The following is a 21,272-nucleotide window of genomic DNA, read 5'->3' as shown; positions in this document are numbered from 1 at the left end:
AAATTTTTTCTGTGCATTCTCTTATTAACATTAATGTATAGTGTTGATAGAAAATCTGAATAATATAAAAAGTGGCACTGAATGAGATCACTGTATATGGTACTCACGTGGAGAAATGAGGTGGTCTGGGGTTAAGGTCTGGAAAACACCACAGGTGAGAGATATTAGAGAAGTGATTGAAAATGGAGGATAAATAACAGGAAAGGGTGGCATCGAAAGAGCAGGAGAAGGCCCTCCGAGAAGATTTGCACAACAAGCAGATTGGTAATGGAAGATAATGGAAAAAACTGACAGCCTGATTTAGTAGCATCTCTTATTGAAATGGTGTATGTGATTTCAATTGCCCTTCTTTACAGAAAAGGTACAATGAGAAAGTAGAAACCAAAATATAAATCTGCCTATTTATGTTTCTGGTCATGTAACTTTTCTTTTTAAAATAGTTTGCTTCTATCTTTTTCTAAATACCATACTTATTTTTTTAATAGCATAGATTTATGATTTTATTTATTGAGGGATCTGGGGATCAAGCCCAGGGCCTGGCAAATGCTTACCATGTTCTCTACCACTGAACTACTTCCCGCAATTGTACTGTGCCAGGGTGTGGCATGGGCAAGCAAAAATGCCATGAAACTTTCTACCTTTTCTAGCGGGACGGTGTACTGGGGATTGAACCCAGGGTGACCCAACCACTGAGCCACATGCCCTGCTCAGTTTTGTATCTTATTTAGAGACAGGGTCTCACTGAGTTGCTTAGGGCCTCACTAAGTTGCTGAAGCTGATTTTGAACTCTCAATCCACCTACCTCAACCTCCCAACTGCTGGAGTTTTCTTCAGTAGGCATTCACTTGGTTGCTGCAGATACTTATTCGTTACCAGAGCTCACATGTGGCTCTATTTAAGTCAATCGTTGGCTATTTATTTGATGTTTCTGGAAGGTAGCAGGGCCTGAGCTTCCTAGTCTGCTGCCTTTCTCACATCAGGCTTGTTTATTTGTATTTTTAAAATAGTTTTAGTTGCTGTTTTGAGGCCTGATCCAAGATCTCAAAGTCATGAACCTAGAAATGTAAAGCTAATACTAAACCCTGTACTGATGATAGCTGACATCTTGTTTTTTTAATTTAATGGTAATCCTCTAGAATCATGTTACCAACAATCACATTTACTGGGAAGCAATAGATGCCAAATTACAACTGATATAATTGCTAATTCTCTTATAAACAAACTAATAATGAGCACACAAAACTAAATGAAAATAAAATTTAAAAATTGAAGCAAATAGTTAAAAAGGACACTCATTCTGCATTTTTAACTATCTTTCAGGTGATGCTGCTGGTCTCATAGCTTGTACTGTGAGCAACAATGACTTAGCACTACCTCATGCAGGTCAACACAATACCCATAATGAATTTAGGAAAATGCAAAACTTGTTATACACACACACACACACACACACACACACACACACACACTTTGCACAGAGTTCTCTAATCAGAGAAGTAGATTAAATGATAAAATTATAAATGGACCTGAATATAATGAACAATTTTAAGCTGCAGTGGTCATTAATTAATTGCTAATTAAATAGGAGCAATGGTCTCTATAATTATATTTTCATTCTTGATATTCTTAAGAGATGTTTTATGGATCCATGACTATCTCCTAATAGTGAACAATACTTCACAGTTGTTACTTAACCTGTTAATTCAATAAAGTTTATGTACATTTGCATTTATTTTTAAAAATTGATTTTAAAAGTTATTCCTAGTCTATATTTTTCAGACAGATTAGGACAATTCTATGGACTTAATCAAAATGTGTATTTTTTTTTTACATGAGAGGGTTTATTAAGCAAACAGAGTGTCTCCCTGAATGGTAAGAGAGAAAATGAGAGTAAAAGAGAAAGGGTGCATGCAAGAGAGAGAGAGAAAAGTGAAGAGAGAGAAGGAAAGTGAGTAGGAGAGAGAAACCTTGGGAAAAGATCTAAAATGTGTATTTTTTTATCTTTCAATATGTTATAGGATGTTTTAAATGATACAGAAGTTTTTGAAGTTCCTTGAAAATTATTTTAATTTATTTTATTGGTTCATTCTAGTGTATAAATTGTATGAATTATTTTAGTGAAAGGCAAAAAAAAATACAGATGATTTTGAATGTTCCAAACCCTCAAATGTGTGATTTTACTTTCCACTTTAAAAAGCAAACTCCTCTGATTTCTTCTTTCAATTCAGATGTTGCATAGTTATGTAATCCTGCCATCCATCATCCTTTTATAGGAAATGTTGACCGTGCTAAATCAATATTTTAATGAACATTAGGAAGTTAATAGCATTCCTTCTTGTTTCCCATAACAAAGTATTGTGATTTTCTGTTTTACCCTTCATTATTCAATTTTGTGTTATGTTGGTGGTCCGTAAATCCCTCCTTAGTCCTAGTGCTCACTGGGGACAGGCCACCTTTTCATTTGTATTTCCAGATTCATCTATTGCAGTGTCTGGAACACTCAAATGACTCCAGTGTATGTAGTATTAGTTAAAGGGAACTGACCAACTGTCAAATTACTAACTCAAGTTTTCAAAGTCAACTGGATAAAAATGTCCTAATTATGCTGGAAAAGTATTTTTCAAAGAGTTGATATTTATCCCAGGTATCTTTTTAAAAAAGCTTAATTTGAAAATTCTGTGTTTCTCTAATATGATAAAATAATTTAGAAAATTTTAAATTATTTTCACTTTCTTTATTTTCAGAGTATTAAGTATGAATGTGTTTGGACTATTTTTGAACTATTAGTAGTTGAAACTTGTACAGGTTAAAATGTGAAAACCACAGTAAAATAAAATAAATGAAAAATAATTCAAATTTTTGAGCCATTAAAAAGGAAATTAGTTGATAGTAATATGTTGCTTCATTTAAAACAATGAGGAATTTTATAGAATTTGTTTCAGAAAACATTCAGTCTGTGTTCATGAAGAATTAAGTACATTAGAAGGGTATCAAAGCTAAAGTACAGGAAAGAGAAAAGACAAGTGATGAATTAACTTTTTGGATAACTTGTGTGATGATATTGAGAAAAAGGCTAAAGAATTCCTATAATAAATGCTAATACAGATCTAATACAGGTTTTAAAGCAGGAACAAAGATATTTTAAAAAAAAAACCTTTTTAGTGCTTCTTAGGTATGTGGATGAAGAAATTTATTTTATTTTATTTTTATTTATTTACTTTTTTGCAATTCTGGGGATTGAGCACTTGCAAGGCAAGCAGTCTACCAACTGAGCTCTATCCCCAACCCAAGAAATATATTTTTATTAACAAAACCATAACCAATTTGGAGACATAACATCTCATGATTTTTTTCCCCTTTAATATTATTTTCTAAATGTTAACACTTTTAAGAATTTTTCTTCAATATAGAAGGACTGTATTTCTTCCAGGACAGATAGGCAGATGAATGCATTGATGTTTTCCAAAGGAAAGTATAAATAGAATATGATTCAAATTAAAATATGCCAATCTGATGCTCTTTACATTAACTTATTTTTAAAGAAAACAAATCTGTTGGTTAAGCTTTTTTCCTTAGTTACTAAATGAAATCACATAAAAACCTCAATTATCATTTTTTTCATCCTTTCTTTTTATCATGAATTCTAGTGTCATTCTCTTTCCACCTAAAGAAATTAAAACTACATTTGATTTATATAAACTATCTTTGTAATAGTCAGACTTTTCCAATAAACTCAACTTCTATGAAGGGTAATGAATAATTTGATTGGCAGTAAATAATATGAGTAGCTAGAGTACAGATCCAGTTTGGTTTGGTCAGTAACACTAATGTGGTTTTCAAAAATCACAGTACTAAACATAATCAGAAATTGGATATAAATACAGTCATATGGCTGCTCAGCAATAGGGATACATCCTAAAAACTGTGTCCCTATGCAACTTTGTTACTAAGCATACATCAAAAAATGTACTTACATAAACTAAGATAAACCTATATGATACACATTACTACATACCTAGGCTATATATACCATGTTATATGTAGTTTGTTATTGACTGAAACATTATAATTCAATGCATGATTGTATCTCAACTGATGCCTTCACCAACTACAGAACTAATTTGTTCTTAAAACTTTAAAACTATCTGATATCATAACCCAGCACGGACTATTTTCTGCATCCAGATGTGGGCTTCATACATACTTTACATCTTAGGCTGCTACACAGCATCCTACCTTTTCTGTGGCCTGGCAGGTGCAATTGATTGCTTTCAAATGTTGAGTGATTGAAGATCATCAAGAAAGCAAATTGACAAATTGATTATGACTACTTCCCCCAGCAATAGAGATTATCATGCAGGAGGTTGTTTTTCCAAGAGGGTGCCTAAAGAATGAAAACAATTTCAGAATTCAAGCAGGTGAATAAAGCTAAAAATAATTGCAGTTGACTTAATCTTCAGCAAATAATCACAATTGAAAAGTTTGCTATCATCATATATTTAACCTATGATCCTGTATCTCTACATACCTTCCTAACTCCATTTTTACCACTTAATTAATTGGGTATTTGTTTTCTAGGTATCTCTTTTAAGAATCAGAGATTGTTAAGTGGCTTCAGGAATAAAAATTGTCCAAGAAGCAATTCTTACTTTATGAAGTTAATAACTGAAACAGGGATGTAATAAATTATTTTACAAGATTTTAATACCACTACACCACCACCATTATCATTGTTATCATAATGTTGATATTATATACTCATTTTTATTGTGTATCATTCATTCAATAATATTTTATTATTTGAGAAGTACCTGTCTGAGGTGATAGGAACATAGAAAAGAACAAAAAACTAGGTTACTAACATTGTGTGGTCCCCTGAAGCAGATAAAATGAACATTTTAAGAGATTACTATAATTATTAAGATGAATGTCAAATAAAACATATGTATGGTATACCCCAAAGTTATAATATATGTGACAGTTATAGACTACTTAATATATACATAATATGTAATGAAGAAAATAAAACTAAATGCAAGGATAGAAGGAGACAAAGCATCTTAACTTAGAGAAAGTTGTCAGATAAGACTTCCCTGAGACAGGAGCACAAGAAAGGAGATCTGAATGATAAAAAAAGAGTAACTTTTATCCAAGTATATTGAAGGAGAACAAAGAAGTTTACTAAGTCAAATTTCTTATTTTATACTTTGTTAATAACTTTATATGACTTTAATCCTTGCAACATTTAAATATAATTATTATTCCAGTTATTCAGGTTTTCTTAAAAAAATGGTCTAAGAAGTATCTTTGCAATCTTATAGCTATGAAGTAGCACACTTGGATCATAACTATTGTTACAATAGACTTTAGGGAAGAAAACATCATGACTGTCTTATATAAATGGGGGAGAATCCCAGGGAAAGAGACATATGAGCAGAATCTGGAATGATTGACAAGGTCAGTAATTAGATATATATGAAAATTGTATTGACTTTTTGTCACTATGAGAAAATACCTAAGAAAAAAACACAGAAGACAGAAAGGTTTATTTTAGTTCATGGTTTCAGAGTTACTATTGTCTTTGGGCCTGTAGCTAGGCAGAACATAATGGTGGAGACCATGTGGCAGAGGAAATAGCTTATCTCATGGCATCTAAGTAGTAAAGGGAGAGAGAAGGGATTGGGCATGTCCCCAGTGACCTAACTTCCTTCCATTAGGCTCCACCTCTTAAAGGTCTTACCACCTTTCAACAGCACCACTGGCAGGCAACCAAGCCTTTAACATATGGGCCTTTGGAGGACATTCAAGATCAGGTCATAACAAAAAGGATTGGATGGAACTGAATTAGGAATGGAATGGTGATGTGAATGTAATTTGAAGTTCCCAAAGCAAATGTGGGAAATGGGTATCAGAAATGAGTACAGGGTTACAAGTTCTTTCTCAAAAGGAGACAATGCTTAAGCTTGGATATTGACAATTACTTTTCTAGACTCAGACATTTGTACTTGATCATTTACATGGTGTGGAGATATAAAAGGACTTTGGAGAATAAAGTCACATAATGAAAACATGCTTTTGAAATATTATAGTGTAGAATGTAAGGGGATGGAAAGGGCAGAATCGTGCTGAGAGATCAGCAAGTCCGCAGTCATTAAACAGGGTCTTCTATATGCCATGGGCATTCATGAATCATTATAGAGGAGCCATCCATTCTTATGTGAATCACTTTATGAACAGAAAAATTCTTCTCATTCAAACACCTTTTATTATTTTTTAAAAATGATACACTTCCCTAGGTGACTGTGACTGTGGAAACATTAATTTATTTAAATTTAGTGTATCACTGTAAATTTTCTCAAATAAATGCTATTGTGCAACTAACTATATGGTTCCAAATAATTTACTGATTTACTAATTCACTTATTCTAGAAATATCTTTAGACAAAGAATATTATAGTAGTTAAGATTATGGTCTCTATAGCCAGATTTTATAGACAGGACCCCCCATCTCTCCCATTTATTAACAGTAAGCAGATATGTAATTAATGTCTCTAAATCCCATTTTTCTCATTTTGCAAGTCTGTCAAAATAATAGTAATCTCAAAGGATTATTTTGAGGATTATGTGATATTATGAATATGAAATACTTAGTAAAAATGCCAGGCATACAGTAAGATATCTAAATTCCTGTGTTGGACAATGTTTCAGACATTATGTGGAATTATCATGTTCAAACACTGGAAGGCACACTTAGAGGTCATTTCTCTGCAGGTTTATCTGTAGTTAGAGTGGCAGTGCATAAAGATAATGATCAGTAGATTAGAAATGATGATTTCTTTTTAATTTTTTTACTGGAATAAAAAGTAAGTTATAATTAATTCCTATTCTTCCTTGCACTGTGAAACAATAGAACCTGCTCAGCTCCCTTAGAGTTACTAAGAAAGTACTTATTATTCTTGGCCCAGACACCCATGTGATGTTGGTTCCTGTCCCTCTTTTACTCTTAGTTCTTATGAGTGTTTCACAATCTTCAGATCCACTGGTGTCTTTGATTCACAGTAGCAATCCCTCTACTTCTTTCTGGCTTCTGAGGAGCCTTAACATAGGGTGTTACTGTTAGTAGTCAAAGAGAATCAAGCGCACACCTAATAAAGGAGTTCAAAATATCCTGCAAGAATTCCTCATTCCAGATGAGACTTTATGATCATAGGGTAACTGTTGCTTGTCTTGAAGGTACTACTCTAAACCTGAGGATTTGGGAACACCACTTTATTTGTATGGAAAATATGACTAGACATTTTAACCAAAGTACAAGAGGAGTAGAGGTGTTGGAAAATAAGCATTATTGAAATTGGGTATGGAGTGAGTCATTAATAAAAGTAACAATGCAATTGACTCTTGCTAGATTTGGTTCATCAGAATGAAAGACAAATCACGAGTGGTTGATGAGAGAAGGGAAACAGCACACAAAACTTCTCTACTTGTCTTCTTGTTTTAGTTAACTATTTCAATTTCATATCTTCATGGCAGAATTCAAAGCCAAAATCACTAGGCGAAAATTGGCATCAATGTTGTATTCTGTGTGTCACAGGAGCGCATTTACAAACTATTAAATGCTTGTATCCTTTTAATCTTAGTTTAAATCAAAGTCGTTCTGTGGCTTCTTGGATTATCAATGCATACATAGTGAACTAAACATCTCTGTGTCTTGTTTTATTTTCCCCCAAATCAGGGAGATGCTTCTAATTAAAATTTTGCAAGGAAAGGATGTAGATTTGGGGGAATGAGGTAGGAAAAGATATGAGATATTCATTGTTTTTAAAACAATATTGAAAAGAAAACCTAACATTCATATTAAACCAATGTGGTCAGTGCTTTGCTTTGATGAATTATGCTTATACATTTCCAGTCAACAAAGTAGAACAGAGATCCACTGAAAAATGAATAGCTTTACTGCATACATTGTGAGAGATGTTTAAGTTTATCCTTCCCCATCCATCTTACCTCCTTGCCAATATCATGTGTATTGCCCAGGGAGACAACATCATTAATATTGATAGAGAAGCACTTCTTTAATGTAGTTACTATGTCTTGTTGGTTTTTATGAATGGTGGGGAAATGTTTAAAAAGAACTTGTGTTGATCAGTAAGCACTGCTGTACTGTGAAGGGCACTTTGTGTGATTTTCCTGTTTCTAATCTTTTCCCCTATCCACTTAAAAAAGTAGTTGACTGTGCTTCAAGAATAGTTGTGTTTAAATTTTTATGGTGGGTTTTATTGTAGCATGGATTAATGTAAATGGAATCACTTTATTTCCATAATTATTTTGCAGAGTATTTTGGCCATCATCCTGGTGTTTGCAGTCAATTCATTTGAACACCAGTTACATTTTCGACAGCAGGTATAAAGTTCTGCTGGTTTATCTTTAAAGAAACCGGATTGCCCCCCCCAAAGATAGCCATTTATTATATATGCACCTTCGAATAATTAAATGAGTTACAGAACAGGAAATGGATTCTAATCAGCTCTCAAACTGTGATTGTGCAATGCACTGAATTATTCCTTTATGAATATATTTCTCTTGGAGCATGTATAATTATGAAACTTTTTTTTTTTTTTCTATCTCGGTAGGAACTGGGAAGTAACAGCCCTCCACAGAGAAACTGGAAGGGAATTGCTATTGCCCTGCTGGTGATTTTAGTTGTATGCTCACTCATCACTATGTCAGTCATCCTCTTAACCCCAGGTAATCTGTCTTTATTCCTCTCTTATGATGGTATTGTGGATGATAATTTCACATTCAAATGCCTTAAGAGGGTAGCAATATGTGGTGTCTGAGGACACATTAGCATTGGTTGGATTTTTTTTTAAAGTATAATCAGACATTTTGCAAAATGGCACAGTAATTTTGAAGTTCAAATGTCATGTGGATTTTTTTGGAAGTTGAAAAAGTAAAATATATAAATTGAGAATGCCAAGGAGTCTTTAGTCTCCATTGCTACTTAGAAAATTATTATGTTTGTCAGTTTGCTGAATGTTTGAGACATTTGACTTTTATTGTGGGTTGAAGATGAGGGTGTGGAGTCTGGAAATTCCTGTATGTGGGTAATAACCCATCTTATGGAAATGGAAAGAGAGGATTTGAGAAAAAGAAGATCAAGTTTAAAAAATAACATCTACTTCTCCAAATGCAGGTATTTCTTCCTTCTGCCTTTTTTATCTTTTTCTTTCCTGAAGTTTTTACATTGTAAATTCCAACCCCTGACTAAAGAGTCTCTCTAAATTGTCCTTTCTATGAACTTTGGACTGTGTTCTTCAGATTAGAGTTTAACATGAATATAGAAATTATGAATAGACTTAATTCTTCCATGGATACTATTTCAATTCACAAGAGTTTTTCTACTATGTGATGGGTGTTAACAAAGAAGGCAGAGATAAAGTCCATCTTCCACAAACAGATAAATCTGGCATATTGCTACAACTTACCCAACTGCCTTTCTCAGAGTGAATGTCCATATATAGTTCATATATGTCCATATATAGTGTTATGAAAAATAGTCACTTCCAAGATAGGATTGATCTAATCCAAAAATTAACTGATAGCATAAAGTGGTAGCTTGCTGTTGAATGCTGTTTATTTATACCTCAGTTCCCAGCTTTGTTATTACATAAGCTCCTTAAACACATTCTACTTATTTTCCGAGGTACAAAATGTGATTAACAACAGCTCTTTTTCAGAGTAGTTTAGTCAAGTAATTACAGTGACTAATTATACAAATGGCAGTTATTGATTGTTCCAATGTGGTACTTGGTGAAATATTTCATCTTTGTAAAAATATTGCCTTTGAAATATATAAACTGCCAAAAATAATAGCTTGTGGTTTTTATTTAACATATGAAGAGACTGTGAAATAATGTATGGGAGCCAGGAAGGAGGAATGAGGAGAGAAAGGTAATTGAAAACTGAAGAAATAAAGGAAATTTCCTGGTAAGAGCTGGTTTATCCAGCATTCTCTTCAGGAACTTTCTCTTAACTGCCTCATTTGTACATCTGTGGTACAATATAATTCAGCAATGTGATGGCTCTAAGTTGCTACAGAATGCCAAGAATCTTTTTTAAAGGAAGATGAGCTTATGTTCAGATGGTGTTTCACTTAAACATAGGAATTTTAGCATGATTACAAAAATGAATGACTTGGTTTTGTTGCCTTGTATTGGTGGCTCGTAAACAGATGGTGGGTATTGGTGCCATAATTTCTGAGTATTTCTCTTGAACTCCTATCTTCAAACCTTATTCTAGTATTCATATCCCAATAATTTCATTCTCATATTTTCTTGTGATTCATTTAGTGATACACTGGAATCTCTGACAGTTTGGAATAACATGTATATCCTAGAGTTGGCCATTTATTAAATTAAACTTGATCTACCCAACCCTTCCATTTACCACAAGTATAAAACCACAATGTGTTTGTGTTCATTTCTCCATACTCTTGTTCATGTATTAAAGAAAGGACTTTGGGCAATATACACTTTAGTAATTGACAAATTCTTTAAACTTGGCAAATTATTTAACTTTGTCTCTCACTTATTCATCTGTATTATTGGCATGCTATATAGTGCCAACTTTATAAGAGTTAAATGAGATAATATTGTTCAACTATTTAGTATAGTACCTCGCACTACTGTTACTATTTCTCTGATTATTCCTATTTTTCATAACTTATTGACCACCAGAAACCATGCCAAACATTTTGTTACATGAAGGATATTTTCCAGAAAAAAATATAAATTCTTTTAAGAAGATAGATCTTCTGCAACTTGAATTTTAAGTTATAACAAAAGAAGAATGACTGGATGCTTATTCTGGAATTGTTCTTATAGTGGTCTGATTGCTTTTTCATTTGTTCATTCATTTATTCATCTAACAGATAAATGGAAATCTTACTATATTCTAGGGGATATGGATTTTGACTGCACCATTGCTTTTTTATGGCTTTCATCTCCAATCCTCTTTTTCTACAGTCACAAAATATACAAATCTAGAAAACCCACACCCCCCAATTCAAAGTCTTCATTTTATATGACATTAATAATACAAATGGAAGTGGAAATTATCACTTAGGTTTATAGTTCACCTAGTACATTTTGCATATCCAAATGTCATTTGATTTCACTGTTATTTTTGGCAGGGATATTGTGAAATTTAAAAAAAAAATTAAGCTGTAGTGGAAAAACTATAGCTATAGGAAGCAGACACCTGTGTTCTCCACCATCTGTTTGTAAAACTCATTGGCACTATGGGCTTGGATGATTATATAAATAGATGAAATGGGTAGGTGACACTGGTTAGGAATTCACTTGACCCAGGATTTAGTATGATGCCAGCCAAATTACATGGCCTTTATGTGGGCCCAAACCAAATATGTTCAAGTGATATGTAAACCAGAAAATCTACAATTTGAAGCCTAAGACTTGAGTCATAAGCCTGAAAGCATACTAAGAAGTTATCTAGTCTTGTTTATCTCGTTACCCAGAAAATACAAAATCTGAATTTAGTTTTTAATATATTTTTCATGTTTTTATTGGAGCATCATAGTGTGCATAATGGAGGATTCTTTATAAAACCTGTTAATCTTTTGGTTCTGAGTATGAAAATGTGTATCTAGACTGCTAGTGTACATTTTTGATGTAGCCTGTGTATGGAGCTGTGTATGCCTGTGGTTAGACTTTAGTGCTTTAATTGCCCTTAGTCATCCTTTCCTAGCCCTCCCAGGCTTGTGGTCTATTTGTCTTTTTCGTTAAAAATACCTGAGATAATCAACTTATAAAAATTTTCTTTGGCTCACAGTTTTGAAACCCTTGTTCATGATAGGCAGACCTGTTGCTTTGTGGCCTCTGGTGGCAGGGCAGTGTGTCATGGTGGGAGTGCATGGCAGGTGCTCATCTCATGGAGGGATATGAAAGAGAAAGAGACCAGGGTGCTGCAGTTCCCCTCAGGAGCATGTCCCCAGTGACCTAAATCCTCCGACTAGACCCCTCCCTTGAAGTTTTCACCCCACCCCCAATATACCAAACTGAGGACCAAAACTTGAACACATGACTTCAGAAAAACATTCCAACTTCAAATGAAGCTGTTTCATTGTTTCATTGAAGTGAGGGGGTATCTGGTTTGCCTGACAATGCAGTGATCTCCTGAATTTTCTTAATGCCTATGATCTAATATGGTGGTAATAACAATGATAATAGTGGTTTGTTTACTGAAAAATAACAACAAATTAAATCCATCATTCTCTTTTGCTAAGTCATTTCTATCCTGAAAATATATGTCATGGTTTTTCAAAGATGAAAGTATACAAAAGATTACTGAGTCTGAGAAACAATTTAGAAACCATTTTGCTCAAAATGGCCTCACAGTTTGTAGGTAAGGGCTGAGGAATGCAAGCCTATAACCAGAGAGACATATATTCATTGTAATTTTGGTTTGATTGCAAATTTTATTACAGAAGCAATTTGACACAGGTGCCTTGATTTCAAAAATTGTCAGAATCTTCCAGGCCTTATGAAGAGAGGTCTTGATTATTTTTGAAGAGTGAGTTAACCATTCAAGGATTTTCTTTAATAAGGAACAATTTCTGAAAGAATTGTTATTCACTCAATTTTTTATTAAAGGACAGACATTTAGATATGCTAATCAAGCCTATATATTCTTAGCTAGTATTGAGTTTATTTAATGAAAAAAGTATATCCATTCTTATTTTCAGAGTTTGATGATTACAGGATCAGTAATTATCCTTTACACATATATGAGAATACATTCATTAAGTTGTGGGAGCATGTCTAATGGTACCATGCACTTACTTTGCTTCTTATTTTTACCCTTGGTATGTAGAATGAAAATGATCATCTGAAAAACATTTATGCAGAATATAGTTCCAAATTTTGACCTGTTTGGAGAATACAATTGCAAATTTTATGAGTTAGAATATGTTTTGAGAAGGGTGTCCATTAAGATGTTTTATTTGTCCTGTTAAAATAACACCCTGTGGGCTGTTTATGCACCAAAGTTCAACAGCAACAGTGGCCTGTTGCCTTTAACTTTATGTCTAATCAGTCAAGGCCAAAACATGTTGAGTTACTATCTGACTAAGGTTAAAATTGTAGAGTACTTAATGCTGTCTCCGTTGTTAGCTCTAGCACTTCCTTCTTTGCACAATTTTTCATTTCTTTGGTATCCTGTCTAGATGAGCATCAGAGATTGTTCTGTACAAGCCCATCAGAATATAAAAGAAGTCAAGCATTTATGTAAGAGAGCTGTCAGAGCCCTGCTAATTCTCCATTAGACAGGACTTTCATAGGGAACACCCAGTTCTACTGTATAGATGCCTTTATTTTCACTTCCAGGAGATTCTCCAATTTTAAGAATTTTAAATTGGTCCCTATACTATGTTGGGGAATCATTTTTGCAGGTCAAGACTGCTGCAAGTGATGTTAATGGTTAGGTAAGTCTCTAATATCAGATGAAAATTAGATTCATGATGCTATGCTGAGTTATTTCATTTAAATCAAACACAGAACTGAGATGTGGAGGGAACCAGAGAAATAAATGTAGGCAGCCCTATCCAAAGAAATCCACAAAACAAAACAAAAACAAGAAGTCAACATTTAAGGAATCAATCTTTTCTTTGAAGAACTAGAAAGTTTTATTTTCTAAGTACTGCATCCTCATCTCATTTAACCCTCATTAAAAAAGCCTGGGTTTAACAAAGTAGAGCAATTTTATCAATAACACTGAGGCCAGTGGATTTGGGTGACTTGGGCAGCTAACCTGTGAAGAAAATATAGCTTGTAGATTTGATTAAATTGACCTTGGCATCAAACTAACGTGGGTTCATATTCTGTTCTTGTCCTGTCCCTACAAATATGACATTGAAGTACAGAATTCTCTCTCTTATTGCCTATGATATCATATTGAAAAACAATGATTTGACCCTTTGAAACAAGCTTAAGAAAGATTAATTTTGTCCTATTTATAAAAAGAGTGTAAGAGATCATTTTCTAGAAAGAACTTGATAAAATTAATGAATTTATTGGATTAGTGACAGCTGATTTGTCATTGTTATACAAAAATTCAAAGTGAACTGATTCTAGTTACTATTGTGCTCTACTAAAATAATAGCTTCTGGTTATAGTTAGTTAAAATGTCATGTTATATTATGTGGTAAACAATCTTTTGGCAGCTATAATTTAAAAGGTGCCATTTAAGCATCTGACCTGTGTCTTAAAATGTCAAAGCAACTATTAAACTATCCCATTATGATTTTATGAGGAGAAAATAATGTTTTACAGATTTTGAGATTTGCATTACTCATTTGTAAACATCAACATCAACCACGATACAAATTGTTTATTTTATTTTGTTGAATTAAAAAAGAGATTATGTTATATTGATAGGCATAATCTAATGTGTCTCTGCTTGTTTTTCCAAGAGCAGCACAGATGAACTCATTTGAATGTAGCATTACCCAGGCATAATCAGCCTTCCAAAGAGAAACAATGACACATCCTAACAGTTTCCCCCCAGATAGCAAGCATTGTTTTTGCTTTTTAAATAGGTTTATCTCTGATGTTGAATGAAAAATAATTTTCTCTGGCACTAATAGAGTGTAGATAGTTAACATCTTTTTGTCTTTGTTCTGTAGTTGCATTTCTATTTTTAAGGCATAACTGATTTCCTTACTCTCATTTTCTCATATTGTCCAGATAAAAAGCAAATTTAGTTTGTTGTAGTGCATTTAGTTTTACAAGAGTCAGAAGAGAATCTGTTTAAATCAACCAGCACTCTTTTATTTATTCTCACATCACTGACATGAATATAGAGGCATTAATTTATTCATGTTCTACAGTATTCACTTGAGTCTTATGAGGTAAACTTTATTGCCTAATGTCATATAAAGAGAAGGCAGAAAAGCAGGAACGATATTCCAAACTCTCTTGACTCTATCCCTGTGTTAATATCTTACTTTAAGTTAAGATATATTCTTGCACCCCACGAAGGATCTGGACAAGATATATTTTACACTGCACAAAAAATAGAGGTGAGACCTCCTTATTTCTGGCCCATGGTTTTTTTAATGAACAAAGTAATTCTGTATATTCCCTCCTCTATTATTCCTACAGTGGAGAAGGAATTCAGCAGTAGATAAAGGAAATGACAGATATGAGAAATTGATAACCATAAATGTAAATTCTCTCTGAAATTTTATTTCAACTCTCATATATTTTCCTCTGGAACATCAAATACCCACGATAAAATATAAGTACACATTTTCCTTGCTAAACTACATCGTACAAAAATTATTTATATGTCATTCTACAACTTTATTTTCTCCTATTTTTTTTATTTCTCCCCTCCTAATAAAAATACTTAATTTGGAAAAATGATAATCTGGTCTCTAAAATGCAGGTTTCAAGCTAGTCTACTACCAAGAAGCAAGGTTTCCATAAAAAAAGGAAGTCACATCCAACTACCCCCTCCTCCCAGGGAAAAAAATTTTGTAATATATGTTTACTACATGTTTTTATGGAAGGGGATATTTTAATATGGCATTATTTGTCTAAATGCATTTGGTGGCAACATTTTACATTGATTTCCCTTTTTCTTTTTAGTTACACATGACAGTAGAATTATTTTAGCAGAATATATGTACATAAAGTATAACTTATTCTATTAGATTACCACACTGTGGTCATACATGATGGGGAGCATTGATTTCCTTTGTTTTGAACTATAACCAATGTTATATTACAGAATTCACTTGTTAACTGTAAGAAAAGTTATTATCAGACATTCTCATATATAGATTGATCTGATATATGTCAGATGATTATCTGTCTATATATCTTATTTAACACTATTTTAACATGCATGATATCTCACTTTCTGTCTTTGTTTTTGAAAATTTTAGCTGGAGTAATTTCAACATTTATTCAGTGTTTCAGCATATTTGTCCACACTATTTCTTTTTTATTTAAATTGTTCAATTGAGTATAAAGTCCAATTGACTTCACTTTCTAGAAAATGAGATTCAGTGAAGTTGTCTTCCACATTTACCTGTAAGACTACACTTCACACCTGTGGACGTGAAGCCTTTGTGGCGGGCGTAGACATCCTGTGCTCTAATATTCATAGCTTACACTGCCTTTCCTGGGGCTTTAGCAGTAACTAAATAACAGAGTTCTAGTTACTTGAATTACATTACCTTTCCCTATTGCATTTTGTATCTTTCTTCCCTGACTCATATCCATGATACTGATAATTATGTTCATAATTTGGAACAAATCCATATATAATGAAATTATCTGTTTCAAATAAACATTTCAGTGGCATCTTGTACAGTCACAAAATTTGCATCCACTCCCTCTGATTCCAGAATATACTCATTACCTCTAGAGTAAACCCTGTGCCCAATAGACAATTACATCCCATATCCCTCTTCCCTCAGCCCCTGGATATCACAAATCTACACTTGTTATCTAAAAATTTACCTTATCTGGGTATTTCATATAAATGGAATCAAATAATAAATGACTTTTTGTGTGCTTAATGCCTTTTAACTAACAGTGTTTTGGAGGTTCATCTTTATAGTCATATTTATCAACTTTTCATCCTATGTTATAATGGCATAGTATTCCCTTATATGCACGTGCTACAATATGTATATCCATTCATCCACAGATGGAAATTTGGACTGGTTTCACCTTTTGGCTATTGGGAATAGTGCTATTATAAACATGTATGTGCATGTATTTTAGGGGGGGGTCTTGCTTTTGATATTTGGGATATACACCTATGAATGGAATTGCTGAGTTATTCTATATTCAACTTTCTGAAGAACTATTGTGCATAGTAGTTGAGTCTTTTTACATTTGCATCTTCAGTATACATGTGTTTAAATTTCTTCCAGTTCTCACCAATGATTGTCACTTTTCATTTATTTTTTTTTTCAGAGAAATTCAAGGGGTTTCAAATGGCATCTCATTTAATCTGTACTTGCACCTCCCTAATGATACTAATGTTAAGCATCTTCTCCTGTGTTTGTGGGATAACGGTGTGTCTTCTGTGAAGAAAAGTCTACTGGAGTACATTGCTCACATTTAACAGTCGTTTGTTTTTATAGTTATTGAGTTACAGGAATTCTTCATGTATTCTGTATATTAATGTCTTGTCAGATATGATTTTTTAATATTCTCTGCTATAATACAGATTATTTTTTCAATTTTTTGTTATGGTTCTTTAATTCACAAAAACTCAATATATATCTATCATTTTTTTTGTTTTTCATGCTGGTGTCATGTATAAGATTATGTTGTGAAACACAAGGTCATAAAGATTTACCTCTAGGAGTTTGAAAAAGACTTGTAGATTGATCTTTTTGGGTCATTGATCCATTTTAATTTACTTTTTGTATATGGTACTAAGAAGGGAGTTTTTTTTGTTGTTGTTGTTCTCGTTAGTTATACATGACAGTAGAATCCATTTTGACATAATTGTATTTGTTCATTTATTTGTTTTCTTAATGTGGACATCCATTTCAACTAGCTCCATTTGTTGAAGAGATTGTTTTTCTTCCCTTTGAATATTTTGGTTTCCCTTGTTGAATGACCTTGCTCATAGATATGTGAGTACTTCTAGGTTTGTGATTTTATCCAATGTTTATTCTCATGCCAGCACCCCACTATTTTGATTATTTTAATTTTGTAATAAGATATGAAATCTGAAAGTATGACTGTTCCAACTTTGTATTTTCTTCTTTTCAAATATTGCTGTACTCTTCTGGGCTCTTCACAATTCTATATGAATTCAACAATTGGCTTTTCCCTTTCTGCATGAAAGCCAGAGGGAATTCTGAGTGATTAGATTGAAACTCTACACTGCTTTGAATAATAATATCATCTTGGAAATGCTGGCTTCCCAGTACCTATGTACAGAATATCTTTACATTTATTTCTGTCTTGTTTTCTGTTAACAGTGTTTTGTAGTTTGAGGTATAAAATTCTTTTTCCTAGGTTGAATTCATTTCTAGATATTTCATTCTGTTGATGCTATTATAAACAGAACTGATTTTTTAAGTGTCAGTCATATAGTTTTAAAAATTCACTTATTAGCTCTGGGGTTGATGATTGTGGATCATGCTGTGTTCCACCAATGGTAGTTTTGCTCTTTTGTTTACGAGTTGATTTGTTATTTTTCTTGCTTATTTACCATGACTAGAACTTTAAATGCAGTGCTGTCAGGCAATGGTGAAAAGGATCATCCTTGTCTTGTTCCCGATCATGCAGGAAATCTTTTGGTCTCTCACCATTGAGTGTTCTTAGATATGGCATTTCCATAAGCGTCCTTTGCCATTTGGGGAAAGTTTCCTTCCAAACCTAGGATTAAAATAGTTCTTATAAACTAAGGATATTGAATTATGTCACATGTATTTTATTGATCATCTGGAATGATGATCCATTTTCCTTCTTTATCTATTAAAGTGTGATATAACATGGATTTTCTTTTGGTGAGACAACCTTATATTCCTGGAATAAATCACACTGGTTCCTGGTATACAATGCTTCATATATGCTGAACAGTTTGTCTTGATAATATTTGTTAAGGATTTTTATATATTTTCATATGAAGATATTGATCTTGTTTTCTGTGCCATCTTTGCTTTGGTGTCAGAATAATTCTAACCTCATAGAGTGAGTTAGTAAGTAATCCCTCTTTGTCTAGTGTTGGGAAGAATTTGAGAAATATTGGTTTTAAGTCTTCATAAAATGTCTGTTATATTTCACAGGATAAGTCACTTTGTCCTGAACTTTTCTTTGTTGGGAGGTTTTTGGTTCCTGAAGAATTTTTGTCACTATTTACTTACAGGTCTATTTAGATTCTCTAGCTCTTCTTGAGTCAATTTGGTAGTCTATCTACTTCTAGAAAATTGTTTGTTTCATATAGATTATCTAGTTTATTAGAATATGATTGCTTATAGTATCCCTTCGTAATCCTTGTTTCTAAAATGTTTGTAGTCATGTTCCTACTTTCATTTCTGTGACAACCTCTTTTCCTTTTTAGATTAAACCTTTATGAATTTTACTGATGTTTCTAGGAAATTAACTTTTTATTTTGTTGATTCTTTCTACTGTTTTCTCTTCCCTACTTCATTTATTACCAATCTAGTAATCTTTATTATTTCCTTCTTTTAGCTTTCAGTTTACATACATTTTTTCATTTCCTTAACATAGAAAGATAAGTTTGTGATACTTTTGTTCTTCATATTGTAAGATTTTATATCTATAAATTTCCTGTAGCATCTAGAAAAGATACTTTGTTTGATTTCAGTCTTTCATAATTTACTAAGACTAGTTTTGTTCCTTAATGTGCGGGTATATTCTGAAGAATTTTCCTATGTATTGGAAAAATGTGTATATTCTAATATTGTAAGGTGAATTGTTGATAAGTTGATTTTTGTCTACTTGGTTTAAATTGTTATATGGTATTTATTAATCTAATATCAAAATGTTCCATCCATTCTTGTAAGTACAGTATTACAATGTCTAACCACTTTTTTATAGATTTAGTTATTCCCTCATTCATTTCTGTCCTTATTTGGTTCATATAATGTCTTGGTTCATTTGTGCTACTATAAAATGATGCTGCAGACTATGAAACAATATAAACCTATTTACAAAGTGAAATTTATGATTAAGGGACCAGCAGGGTAAGTGTCTGGTGAGGGCTACTTTCTGTTCTAAGATGTTTCTTTGCTATTAGGCATTATTAGCACCTTTGAATGGGAGGAACACTGAGTCAATCTTGGAAGACACAGAAGGACAAGAAACTATCCTTCTGATCTCGTCATTTTCATTTACTTATTTATTTATTGTTTTTAGATATACATGACAGTAGGGTGTATTTTGATATATTATGCATACATGGAGCACAGCCCATTCTAATTTGGATCTCATTCTTATGGTTGTTGTACATGATATGGAATTACAATAGTCACATATTCATAGGAGCATAGGAATGTTATGTCAAATTCATTTTTCTATAATTTCTATTCCCATTCCCCATCCCTTCTCTTCATTCTCCTTTGTCTAATCCAATAAACTTCTATCCTTCCCCTCTCTAGTCTCCCTTTGTTATGGATTGGCATCCATATTTTAGAGAGAACATTTGCCCTTTGTTTTTTTTTAGGACTGAATTATTTCACTTAGCATGATATTCTCCAGTTCCATCCATTTATTGGCAAATGCCATAATTTCATTCTTCTTTAAGGCTGAGTAATATTCTAGTGTGTATATATACCACATTTCTTGATCCATTCAACTGTTGAAGGACACATAGCTTGGTTCCATGGTTTGGCAATTGTGAAGTAAGCTGCTCTAAACATGAACATGATGATATTGCTGCATCATTGTAGTATGCTGATTTTAAGTCCTTTTTGTATAACCAAGGACTGGGATAATTAGGTCAAATGGTGATTCCTTCCCAAGTTTTCTAGGGAATCTCCATGCTGTTTTCCAGAGTTGTACCAGTTTGCAGTCCCATGAGCAATGAATGAGCAAATGCTTTCCTCCCACATTGTTACTTGTATTCTTGATAATTGCCATTTTGACTGAAGAAGGATGAAATCTCAGTGTAGTTTTCATTTGTATTTTTCTAATTGCTAGATTTGTTGAACATTTTTTCACATATTCTTTGACCACTCCTATTTTTCTTCTGTGAAGTAACACTAAAGAAAGAGATTAAAGATCTTAGAAAATGAAAATCTCTCCCATGTTCTTAGATAGAATTAATATTGTCATAATGGTCATATTACCAAAAGTGCTATACAAATTTAATGCAGTCCCAATTAAAATTCCAATAATGTTCTTTATAGAAATGCAAAAGGCAGTCTTGAAATTCATTTGGAAAAATAAGAGACCCAGAGTAGCCAAAACAATCCTTACCAACAAAAGTAACACAAGAAGCATCACAATACCAGACCTTAAATTATACAACAGAGCTATAGTAACAAAATGGCATGGTATTAGCACAAATATAGAATTGAAGACCAATGGAACAGAATAGAAAACACAGAGACATACCCACATAAATTGTTCTCTCTTGCTAGACAAATGTGGCATAAACATAATGGAGAAAAAATAGCCTCTTTAACAAATGGTGCTGGGAAAACTGGAAATCCATATGTAGTAGATTGAAATTGAAGTACTATCTCTCACTGT

The 21,272-nt window shown here is 32.9% G+C and overlaps 1 protein-coding gene across 3 annotated transcripts in view; it reads left to right on the top strand.

The window, feature by feature from the left end:
* Nucleotides 1–21,272, top strand: part of Dpp10 (dipeptidyl peptidase like 10) — a 1,299,115-nt gene that overhangs the window by 812,135 nt on the left and 465,708 nt on the right. For all 3 annotated transcript variants that reach the window (XM_047546244.1, XM_047546243.1, XM_047546245.1), the window contains exon 2: nt 8,631–8,745. In XM_047546244.1, the coding sequence (XP_047402200.1) occupies nt 8,631–8,745 (115 nt within the window). The remainder of the gene's footprint in view (nt 1–8,630; nt 8,746–21,272) is intronic.

The sequence above is a fragment of the Sciurus carolinensis genome, chromosome 3, assembly GCF_902686445.1.
Source record: "Sciurus carolinensis chromosome 3, mSciCar1.2, whole genome shotgun sequence".
Lineage (NCBI taxonomy): Eukaryota > Metazoa > Chordata > Mammalia > Rodentia > Sciuridae > Sciurus > Sciurus carolinensis.
This window is presented reverse-complemented; position numbering and strand designations above follow the sequence as displayed.